The sequence below is a fragment of the Rhodnius prolixus genome, unplaced genomic scaffold (assembly GCF_049639745.1).
Source record: "Rhodnius prolixus isolate KJV_2025 unplaced genomic scaffold, Rpr scaffold_3, whole genome shotgun sequence".
Taxonomy (NCBI): domain Eukaryota; kingdom Metazoa; phylum Arthropoda; class Insecta; order Hemiptera; family Reduviidae; genus Rhodnius; species Rhodnius prolixus.
The window spans coordinates 39,748,858-39,761,482 of NW_027411603.1; the positions used below are offsets into that span (position 1 = coordinate 39,748,858).

General features: G+C 35.2%; 1 protein-coding gene across 1 annotated transcript; it reads right to left on the reverse strand.

Annotated features, from left to right (window-relative positions):
• Window positions 1-4,788: 4,788 nt before the first annotated feature.
• Window positions 4,789-9,716, reverse strand: LOC141452668 (uncharacterized). Its single transcript, XM_074125045.1, has 2 exons — window positions 6,308-9,716; window positions 4,789-6,230 (listed from the first exon to the last, which is right to left on the reverse strand). The coding sequence occupies exon 1, from the start codon at window positions 9,053-9,055 to the stop codon at window positions 7,823-7,825; it is 1,233 nt and encodes a 410-aa protein (XP_073981146.1). The 5' UTR covers window positions 9,056-9,716; the 3' UTR covers window positions 4,789-6,230; window positions 6,308-7,822.
• Window positions 9,717-12,625: the final 2,909 nt, after the last annotated feature.

Below are 12,625 nucleotides of genomic sequence, written 5' to 3' on the forward strand. Positions count from 1 at the left end.
TTTCGCTTGGTAATCAACTCTTTTCTAACAAAAAGGGTTGATTACGTCAAGAAACTCTACTTTAAAAGATTCCTTTACTTTCTTTTCGAAAATCTGAAATTTTATAGATATTTTGAAATATCTAGGGTAAACAATTTTTAACATGGAGTGAATTAGTCAGATAAAAGTTGTAAATGCATATAAACTACAAATGCATTCAATGCAAAATACTTCCAGGATATATCCTTCGTATATTTATTGTAATAACTAAGGAACGGATTTTTATGTATTTAAAAATGCCAAATATTTAATTAAAATATGCATTTATTTTCGTCAATTATGTGGAAAATATGTGATTTTCTTTAAATATTTTCTGGAATATTTAAGTAAAATGGACATTTTTTTTTATGAAAATGGATTTTTGGGGGGGGGAAGTTATAATTATTTATACAAGAAAAGAACATTTTTACAATTATTATAAATAAGTTTGTGGAAAGGGATATCTGCTCTAACCAAAGCCCGACACAGATCTGTACTCAGAGTAGACTTATTTGATGATGGAGATGTAAGGAAGGCTTGATAGAACGTCCTCTCTTTCTTTCTGTTTTTATTCTCTATGTGCGATCCGGTGGCAATATGTTGGGTGACTTGGAAACGTTGAGAGCAAGAAACGCGCTTGTCACAAGCTGTGCAGTACAAAATGTCTCCATCACTTCGAAAAAGTTCTGCTAGAAACTCGCGAAGATATTTAGCAACCAGTTGTTTGTTTGAGGCCGATGTTCGTGGCATTTCACCCAAAAAAAAGAATACACTAAGTGACCGAACGAAATGAATAGGACACTTCAACGAACGAGCTGAAAGAACAGACAACTTCAAAGTACTAACAAGTGCCCGTCACTGTTTAGCAGCATTCTGTGTAAATTACAATAACCATTGTACCCACTGTGATTCACAGCCCTGCAGTCTGTGGTTCACAGTTCCTGTCAACCACCTCCCAATTATGAAAATATGCCCAAAATGAAAAATATGAAAAAATATGTACATATTTTGATTGAATATGTAGAAATATTTATTTATTTTAATCAAATATGTATAAATATGCGATAACATCCAAATATGTGGAAATATGTGAAATAAAAGTAGACTCAAACGGCTTAAAAAGTGTCAGTATGAATACTTCTAGTTGAAAAACGTCTGTAAATTGCCTAGAAAAAAATATGTAAATACATACGAATCCGTTCCCTAGTAATAACTCTCAAAAAATGTTCCTGAAAATTGATTTGAACAAAAGTGACAATACAAAGTGACGTGCAGGGCTAATACCGACTTTTTTTATTTTTTTCTAAACTGTTGTTACAATGTTTTAACAAATAGAGAAAATCAGAAACTATTACACTCCATTGATTGATCTGTCCATTGATTGTCATCAAAGCCATAATTTTAGCATCATATTTAATTCTCTTTAACTTTAAATAATTGGTGGATTCGTAAATAACAGTTTATGGAACAGTTTAATGAGAAACCTTAATGTATTCTTTCTTAGAACCCGTATACAATATCAGTTTTTACTCGAAAAATATTTCTTAAAAGCATAAATACATTATATACCTATGATGTAATAACCATTATAACAGTCTATAATGTAATGTCTAAGTTGTTTTCCTAAAAATACCGTCCCGAAGACTGCTAAATCAAGGGTAACTTAAATTTTAATGATTGTTTTTGTTTAAAAATTTAAATAACTCTACTTGTAGGTTGGTAGAAATTTATTTTCTTTGTTTTACTTTAGACGAACATCTCAAATATATTTTTTAAGGTTTTACTTCATCAGCTCATTAGGTTTCCAAATTGATTGTCGTGGAAACAAATTCATCTCCCAGACAAGTCCCCTGTTTTCAAAGTGAAATTTCATTATTTCGAATAAGAAATTTGAAAACAAAAGCACTCTTCTCGGTAATAGCCAAGTGCCCAGGTCTACGAAACCCGAGTCCTTTGTTCACTAAAATTACTAAAAGTGGAAGTAGTTGTTGAGCTATAAAATGGTTATCCATTTTAATTCAATGTTTAAAAACTGTTTCGTAATACGTCAAATGTTTCATTTCAAAAAATTTGATTTTAAATAAATTTAAAAGGATAAAAAACATCTTAAGAGGACATATTTTCCAAAATTTGTCGACGGACGTTTTATAAACATAATGTGATATTATACAAGTTTTTCCATTCTTTTTCTGAAAGATATTAACCGATGATCTTAATTTCCTCGTATAAGAAATTGGAATTCCTCATATTGAGTCAATATTAAACAGTCTATTATTAGAAATTATAAAAGGATGAAGATGAACTTTATGACATTCCAATTTTTTCAATACAACCTCATTTGAAGAGAAAATTTATAGTATTTCATAGTCAGTATTTTCATGAGATTTCTTTCAATAGAAAGCGTTTTCTCTAGCGGAAGATTTTTCTGAAAAATAACTTTTATTACTATTATTTTAAATAAGTATAACTTAAATTTGTATCAGCTTAAAGTCTCAGCTATATTCCACTTATTTAATATATAAAGAATGGCTCAAAGTGAATTCAAGTTGGGTTGGTTAGAATAACACTGAGAACTAGCAATTCTAGAATATGAATGTTTTCTGTAAGATTTCATTAGGTCTTGGTTCGTTGCTTTCAGAAGTGCAACTAGATGTTGAGGTGCACCACTGTGTGTGTTTCAGACAAATACCAGCCATTCATCGTTGGTTTATTAGACTCTCTACATCATTCTTACCGATGAAATTCATGATCAACTACATTAAAGCTATTATTGTAAGTAATGTGAGAGTAAGAATGTAAGAAATATTGTCAAGATAAAATATAAACTATGCATTTAATTTTAATTGGAGCTGCTGTGGTCACAAGTAATCATCCTTATGGAAGAAATAGAAAAAATCCTAAAACACTGGAATCAAATAACAATGCAGTTTACTGAAGTGAATTAATTCCATTCAATACTTCTTAAAGTATTTGAAATGTCAACTCTAAGGGATGTTAATGGAACAATGTAAAGCAGCTTGTGCTTTATTCAGTAAGCACATTAAAGTCAGCGGTCCATAAAGGGGATGACAGCATTTTTATTCTAAATACCAACATATATTTCGCTCAAGTTAATTACAAAAGAAATTTAAAATTTACTTTAACCACTGAACCAGTCCAACAGCGGACAAACACCAATTCTTTATGAACCGAAAATTCCGTACTTTTGCAATAACCATTCAACCAGTGCAACTAAGAAACTTAGTAAAAGTTTGTTTGTTTATGAACAATTAAAAAGTATCTAATATTTAAAAAAAAGGAACAACGAAATGTTTTTTATGATACCGTATTTCATTAAAATTTACGAGACTATGGAATTTTTTTTATAAATTAATTGGAGTTTCTCCGCTCTGGCACTGATTCAATGGTTAAAGTAAATAATAAATTTCTTTTGTAAGAAAAATATTTGTCGGTCTCTTTCATCCAACATAATTAAGTACATATAGAGGTTTTTTATTATTATTTTACAATCTATTTTGAAACTCTCACACAAGTTTCATGCTGTAGATTTTGGCTATTTACGTACATGTATGATAGAAAATTAATGATGAATCTTGGATAATAATGAATCTTCATAAATGAACTCGGTTATATCAATAGTATTCCTGGGATTTCAAGTATTCCTTAAGGCTCTCTTCCTTGTGAGACCTCTCATATTACTTTTTTAAACGATATCGCAATAATAAACGATCAGGTTCAATTTTCTCTTTTCTCTAATCACATGAAAAGTTATTAGAGGCTTACTTCCTTACATGATTTTGAACTTTAAATAACGTTAACTGTAAATAAACTTTCAATCCCTGTTAGATTAACATAGAATGATCCAGATTCAGTAAATAATATTAAATTCGACAAAGAAAACACAAAAATTATTTTACTTCATAATTTTAAACAAAAATTATCTCAATATAAAGATCTTACCGTTTTTACCATCCTAGAAACGGAATGTCCATTATTAAGAAAACTAAAAATGTTCTTGTGCTTAATACAGATCGAATGGGAACTCAATTATCCGACCATAATAACGAATATACGAGTATATCACTCTTGTTGGCTCAAGTGTAGATTACCTCAGAGTATTATGGTATTAAACAGTTAAAATTCGCTTTCACTGCATGGTCCATCTTCAGCAAAGAGTAGATAGGATTTGCCGATTCTGGCACACCTAAAATACAGAATGGCGGCCATCCCCTCCCCCTCCCCCACCCCTACCCCCACCCCTCCTTATTGACCAATCATCGATTTCGACGACCACTTAGGCCACGCCCCCTACCCCCACCCCTCCCCTTTTTGACCAATCATCGAACTCGACGACCACTTAGGCCACGCCCCCTACCCCCACCCCTACCCTTTTTGACCAATCATCGAACTCGACGAGGGTTTTAGGCCACGCCCCTTCCCCCACTCCACCCTTTTAATCGACCAATCAGCGAATTCGATGACACCCCTTTTACCCCCACTCCTACCCCCACCCTTCTTAATAGACCAATCAGCGTATTCGACGACATCCCTTTACCCCTACCCAAGCCCTACTCCTATCACATGACACCTACCTTTTCCCCCACCACCTCTAGGTCGTCGTATTCGTTGGCCTCTTAAGCTCCTCCTACAAGATGGCGGCTCTCCTAACAGCTGTAGTACACAAGATGGCCGACCTCGTACCAGCTGATGACCACAAGATGGCGTACCTCATACCTCCACCCCCCTCGCCCACTGATAGACAGGAGGGGGATTTTTTTTTTTTAATTATTTTTACTTACCTGGGATTCGATCCTACAACCTTCGTACTGGTAGACACGTCATCTGCACCAGTCGGCCACAGTGGTAGTCTCGCTTACTCTAGTTTTGAATGTTCTCTTATGTTTTAACTAGGAATTATTTTTTTAAAAAAATCTAACCCCCCTCACCAAGAATTTTTTTTTTTTTAAATTACCCCCACTATCACAAAAATATTCAACTTAAATAAAAATGGATAACCTCACTTTAGGTAATAGAAAAAACTATTTACTTACCCCCTCCACCTGGACTGCTTCCGCTGCTGATGACGCGACCTACACTCACTGAAAACTAAACCCGAACTGACACTTGGACTGCGATACTAGCATTAACCCCCCACCACCACAATTACGTCACACTCTAACTAGCCAATAGAATTGCATCTTTTTTTCCAAATGATTACCTCTCTGGACAGGTCTCTGTAGCAAGCCACCCCCTTTCCCTTCCACATCTTTTATCATACCTGTTAATTTATATATATGCCAACATAGCTGAACATGCTCCAACAAGTCTGGACATGTAGCCAGCTGTTTGAACAGGCAAGTAAAAATAATGATGACTCATACCATTGTCATATCCTCAACGAGCACAAACATGCTCCAACAAGTCTGGACATGTAGCCAGCTGCCTCTTTCGCTTTAACCGTTTTTTTTTTTTTTTGTTATTATGAAGTTAAAAGTAAATTGAACTTTGAACTTTCATATATCTTATTATTATTTCCGTTTACCAACTATACAAACCTGTATGAACATGCTCCAACAAGTCTGGACATGTAGCCAGCTGCCTCATTCGCTTTAACCGTTTTTTTGTTATGTGTGATTACCTGAACATGCTCCAACAAGTCCGGACATGTAGCCAGCTGCCTCATTCGCTTTAACCGTTTTTTTGTTATTATGAAGTTAAAAGTAAATTGAACTTTGAACTTATTAATAAAATATAAATAAGTTTTAATTAACTTTTCTTTATTTATAAGTGTATAAAGTAAAAATAAGAATGAACAAACATTAATTAAAACATTTTATTTTTATTTAACGGAAGTATACAAGTAAAATAGTAACATTTATTTCACAGTATAAATTTTATTTAAATTCTATGTCATATCTTCCATTATTAAAGCCTTTGTACATTATTAACAGTTTTTTCTTTGATTGTTGGTAATCTTCCACCATTTCATCAGTTATCACTGCCGCAAAACTGCGTGGAAGGAAGATCCTCGTTGGGTAGTCCATTGTCGGGCCAATATAATGTAAATGGGCAACGATGGCATCTCCAAATTTAGTGTTGATTCTTTCGAATTGCTTCACTTCGTATGAGTATCCGGTTCTTAGATCTGATAATTTGCCAATGCCCACAGACCTTGTATTCACATCATTCAAAAAGCTTGCCAACTTAGACATCTAAAAGAAGAATATTATATGAAAGTATCACATCATTATCAATATATTGTTTCTTTAAAAAAAGTATTATTACTTACCTTTGAAGTATGAAGTTAACCTCTCGAGCTGTGGGCAACGAATGACGAATTACCTTACAAGCTTCACTACTCTACCGTTACGGATGCCCCCCCCCACTCTATGACGTCACTTATAGTTAGCCAATAGAATTGCGTGCTTGTCTTCCCTCTCTCTCTCTCTTGCAAGTGTCTCTCTCTCTCTCTAAGGTGAATCATACCTCCCACCTTTGATGCAGGACTCAACCTGTCCGTTAACTTTATATATGTTTCTTAGAAAAAAACAATATTTTGGAAACTGAACTTTGCCCTTATTAGCTTTTATTGCTTTATAAATAATAAAACTTTGAATGTTTTGGAGACTTAAAAACTTACTTTTTAAAAAATGTTAACACGCTTGCACAACATGTTTGAACAGGCAAGGAAAAATAATGATGACTCATACCATTGTCATATCCTCAACGTGCACAAGCTGCAGCTTAGTTTTTTCTTTTTTTTTTTTTTTAACTAAATAAATTTGGAAATGCGCCCCTCTTAGTTCGGCTTCCGCCTTAAGCTTCCTCACCACGTCAAGGTGGAGGTCATCGAGGAAGATTGTTTTTTTGTTTTATTTTTTTAAATAATTTTATAATAATAAAAGGAATAATTGAAAAATAAAGCAATAATTTAACTTCAATACATTTATTGAAATAAAACTTAAAAAGATACATATCTACAGAAAAATATAAAAACTTAAAAATCAACTTCAAATACAAATAAAATATTTAATTTCTAATTAGTACATTAAAGTGAAATAAATAAGAAATGTTTTGCTATCGAATCAGTTTATTTTAATGGTTGTTGGAATTTTAGCTGCCTTGCATCAATCGCATTCATACATTGTACAGAATCTGCACAAATCCATTCATGGTTTACGGGGATTTTACACCCCGCCAGTGACCAACATTCAGGTTTGTGTGCAACTCAATGCATTCGCCAGTGACCACATTCGTTCTTCAAGGCAAAAATATTTCCGTCTCATTCCAACCAAATTTACTGTTGAGCCAGCAATTGATGGCTTTAATTCGATATTGCGTACATTTCTCTTTACAAGTATTGTGTATAATACACTGATTTCCTGCTGTTTCTAATGAATCAAGTTTTGGACAGTCATAATCTTCTAAATTAATTACACAACAACTGTACAGATTTTGCAAAAGAAATCTTTTCTTTTCATAACCCTTAACAAACACAAATTTATAATTACAATCAATAAACTTGAAAATATCTCTAATCATGTCATATTCAATATCCCCGTCATTCCATTTAATTTTATGATAATAATTTTCTAACCAATAATTGGTTCTTCTACTTTTTTCACATTGTTTATGTTGGGCAGGTGGCTTGAATATCCAGTGCCTGACTGATTGAAAATTATAGTCTAATAGAGAAAGCTCTTTAACAATATAACCTCCTACACTGTCTACAAAGCACTGGAAGTCAGCTATCAGCACGCCTGTTTGAGCCATACTGAACACTGAACTAGCTCTTCAAGCCTTCTTATACCATACGACGTACAATACCTGTCAAAGGATTATATTCTACCACCCTGTCGTGAATAATAAGACAATAGGCAGTGGTGTTGGGCGGGAACATTTCTTTTGATTCAAATTCCAATCTAACATCTACCGGGCCACATTTGATAGATTCACACTGTTTAGAACAATCTATTACAATTAAGGGTGTTTTCTCTTTAAAATTTTGTAAAGAACTTAGAGGATACATTTGTTCTCCATAATATGACATTTGAAAGGAAGCATACATATGATATAGAATGGCAAAACGGTTAGAGGAAAAATCTACATTCAAATCGCCGTATGGGAAAGCTTTACAATTAAGATAAAGTTTTACATTTGAAATAGAACAGTGGTCAAAGTGACTAGCGTTGCTTTCCACATTATTAGCACGTCCGGTTTGAAAAGCTAGAATGATATATCGGGGCTTTTCCATTTGACTAGATGTCTTTACTGACCAGATTTGCCTCTGAGTGGCCGGCAACAAAGGGTAATCATAGAGTTCCCAACTTCTAAAACTTAGAGCAAATACCTTAGCAGATTTAAGATGACGCATAAGAGCCAATCTCTGATGTTCGTTGACTGTTACATAGGGCAGCATCCAGCAAAGCTTCACCATTTCAATTTTACACCTCTCCACCGCTTGTTCTTCATTCAATCTGTTGAATTTATAGGCATTTCCATCTTGTCTGCTTCTAACAAGTATCAATTCTTGTTTAACATTAATCACAATTTTCTGATAATCTTCACAAAATCCCAGTAGCGATGACAGCGGAATGCATAAATTAAAACATCCTTCTGCTGAAGTGATGTTGAGAGCATCGCTTTGAGGATAGCACCAGCCCCAGTTTGTAATATACTGACAGCCTGCCTTAAGCGAAGCCAACCCTTTAAGTGTACAAGCTATTCCTGGGTTTTTTACTCGATCTATTTCAACTCCACTTAGTTCGTATCTTATTTCATCAAATAGAAATGCAAAAGCATTATTGGTCAATTTGGATGAAACAGGAACTGCAGAGCCGTCTTCCTTTAAAAACTTGCCTTCCAAGTAAAGCAAACTTTGACTGGGTAGCGTATATAGATCTTGATGTTGTACACTAATGCGTATTTCATCGCCTGGCAGTAGTTTTGAAGAAGCATATGGGTGATGGGAATGCAATTCTATGCACTCGATTGAATTGTCAAACTGACATTTCTCTTCCAAATCTAACACTTCCATGATGACGATAGAACGTAGTAACCTGCAGACTGAAGAAATCGAATACTACTGTTGGTCAGCGATGTTCGCTCGGCAACTGTTCTCACTGGAATGATGCTCTTTTTCTCCGCAACTGTCCTTTTATCGCCTCTTCTAAAGTCTAACCCCATCTCCGTCTAGTGATCAAATGGCCAACTTCAGTTGTGAGCCTCTCTTTTATAAGACATCCAGCAGGAAGAGTAGACAAAGCTGGCCGCAGTTGTTAGTGCCAACTTTCTGATACTGCTTCCTGTTCCATGAAATTCGACTTCCCTTTACATATCGGACAAATTCAGCAGGGGGATTGGCACCACTGCTATCGAAGAATTGAACATATTCTCCTCTCTTCTTGTAACAAACCCAGTGAGTACCACTGCCAACACTGCTATCCAAATTAAAAATGGCTCGTTCATTTTTCCAAGGTTTCTTTGGAAATTCATCAATCATGAATACTCCTCTGAAATGAGGAATTTTATTTGATTTCGCCAACTTAATTAGATCAAAATTACTTAACCGCAAGCGAGGTAGCGTATCCAGCATTCGTTTAGCTTTTCCACTCAATTTTGAAGATTTGCCACCCATCCGTCTAGGAGTGGGGATGATTCTCTTCTTTTTCTTCTTATCTTTAGCACGTCTCATGATAAACTAAAACGTTGTTAGTTGTTTCTGGCTTTATATATGAACATTTTTAACATTCTCCCAACTGTTGTGTGAATTATCTAAGCCCAACCATTTCACCAAAATTCTATCACCTTTCCGTTTAATAACCTTCTCCACTAGGTAACTGTCGGGATGTTTGGCCAGCTGCAGTTCCTCTTGATAGAAACCTCCAGCAATCATTTGCCCCTTATAATCTTTCAGGTGATAGGTGACCGGTATGGTATTTTTCACTTCAGCAACTTTAAATATTTCTGTAGACCATGAAGGGCAGTAGCCTTTAGCAAATTGCGCTTTATATTTGGATATGCGTACATGATCACCAGCTTTAAACTTGGGAATGTTGGCGTTTTTCAAAGTTTTCTTCGCATATACTTCACGTAACAGCTGTTCTTCTATTTCTTTTCCCCGTACTGAAGCCGGTGCCATTTTGATCGTTCTGTGTTTAGTGTTATTATATTTACTCACTAGCGATTTAATGCCGGTTAGCCATTCGTACGATCCTTGGAGACTAAATTTTTTCCACATTGCCGCTTTCAGAGTACGATTGAATCTCTCCACTATTGAAGCTTTTAAGTTACTATAGGTAGAATAGTGATTTATACCGTTCACGTTCATCAGCTTGCCAAATATCTTGTTGTAAAACTCTTTTCCATTATCCGTTTGCAAATTGTTTGGATTCCGTTCGGCTAATACTTTCTCGAATGCTTGACTCACTTCCAGGGCTGTCTTATTCTTCAGAGGGATCGCCCATGCATATTTGGAGAAACAATCAATCACTGTCAACAGATATTTGTGGCCTTTATTGAATCTAGCGTAGGGTATTAGTTCCACTAGGTCGGCTTGCCACAGGTCATCTAAGCCCTTCAGAAGGACTGCTCTTCTCTTGAACACTCTTCTTGCTGGTCTATGCAACTCGTTTACAATCTGTTCCTTAACAGAGGCCATGATGAAATGAAGCTTGTTCATGTCCACACTACGCTATTATACCTCCATCTCTCAGCTGGGCTTCAATACTTTTTATTTCCGCGCTGGCATTGTTGGTGCCAAGCAATCTTCTTAATCGATCTACAAGCATGTTAGGATCTACATATCCGGCACCTCTTTTTGTTGAAAACAATTTTGAAATCACATTCTTGTATTTCATGTTTGTGTTCAGAACTTTAATTGGTCCGGAAGGGCTGTGCCCTTCTCTATGAGCGTTCGTCTGTTGCAGTATGCTCTTATAATTGATATAATCCGTCTTTTTCACCATAGACAAGTTTGGATTTGTCAAGAATAATAACTCGAAAAGACCTGGCGTGCCGAAATAGGTATTATCACCAACGGATAGAATATCTTTGCTGATGGAGACCACTGAGTCACCAATACTAAATCTCCGGCCGTCATAAACTACACCATATATCATATCCAAGTCCTTGGTCTCATTTTTAATAAATTTTTTGATATATTTTGAGGACATTTCTCCAACTTCCTTCAAATATTTTGCTGAAATTTCCTTCCCTTCGGGAGTTTGTGCTTGTTCTCGTACCTCTTGAAGCGGGCTGGTTGCTTCAGCAGAAGCAGAAGAAGATAACTTTAGAACTTCCGGTCGCTTTGGGGTTGAAAGTTCTTCATGCCATGTTTTTGTAAATCTTGACGGCGGTGTTGTAGCCGATTCCAGCCTCAGAAATTTTAGTCTCTTTGGAGGTGGAAGGGGTGTTTCACAAGTAGCTACTTCCGGTTTAGGAGATTCTTTTAATTCAAGTGGTGGCTTTTCCTGCTTTTCCACCAATGCTTTCAATGGACTCAATAAAGGTTGATATTTCATTTTCAAATATTCATCGGTCTCTTCTCTGTTTCTCTTCAATAAATTACACTTTTCTTGAATCGCCTTTCTGGTTTCGATTATTTCACGCATTACAACGTCACTAGTTGACCCCTCCATGGCTCAATGAACAATGATCTTCAAGTACATAGTTAAGGTATTATATAGGCTTCGAAACCTTTTCGATACCTTCCCTCAGTAATCTGTCTATCTTTGTCCAACACTAGAAAACCATATCTATTTTCTTTCCAACACCAGTGGCAAATTTTTCTAAAAGTTTTGAATTCCATGTCGGAATTGATATGGTCATCGTAAATTCTTCTCAAATTTAATTCATCTTGCCGAAAGAGTATTAGGAAATTTGCATTTTCTCTTACTAAGTGCTTAGGAACTCTAGTATAACTTTGACTTAGATAAAATATATCAACTCCACTGTGGCGCCCCATACAAAAATAGGCTCTTACATTATCTTGCTTGTCACATGCTATATCATCGAAAATAATTATTGAATTTGGCAGGGCCTCTTTAGGTGGGGGAACTTGAGAATTGTCCTCAAATTCAAAGTACCCAATATCTTTTAAAGGTTCTAAAATTTGAGCTAGCTTCCGGTACTTGGGCTGTTGTAATGACTTTGCAAACAAATATATATTTTCATATCTCAACCCCTTTGGATCGTATATTAAGCTCAACATCAGGTTAGTTTTCCCACAATTAGACGGTCCACATATTAAACATCTAATGGAATCTGGGAAAAGCTGACCGTGTTTGGAGCATTTCTTGGAAGAGGCCCTGTCGTCAAGATTTTGCACGGAGAGGGTGTGATGTTGCTTTATCAAGCGCATGATGGGAACTAATAAGGAACGCTCTCTCGCTTCTGTATATATATTACTAAGCTATGTACATGGCATAGGAAATCTATCTACACTGCATTCACACACCCGCCACCAACATTCACACATCCTATTTACATAAAATAAAATAACTTAAACTAAAATACCCACCACCTTTTTTTTTTTATTTATTAATTTTTTATTTTTTTTATTTTAATAAACTATTAATTAGAAAAAAAACTTAATACTATATACTAC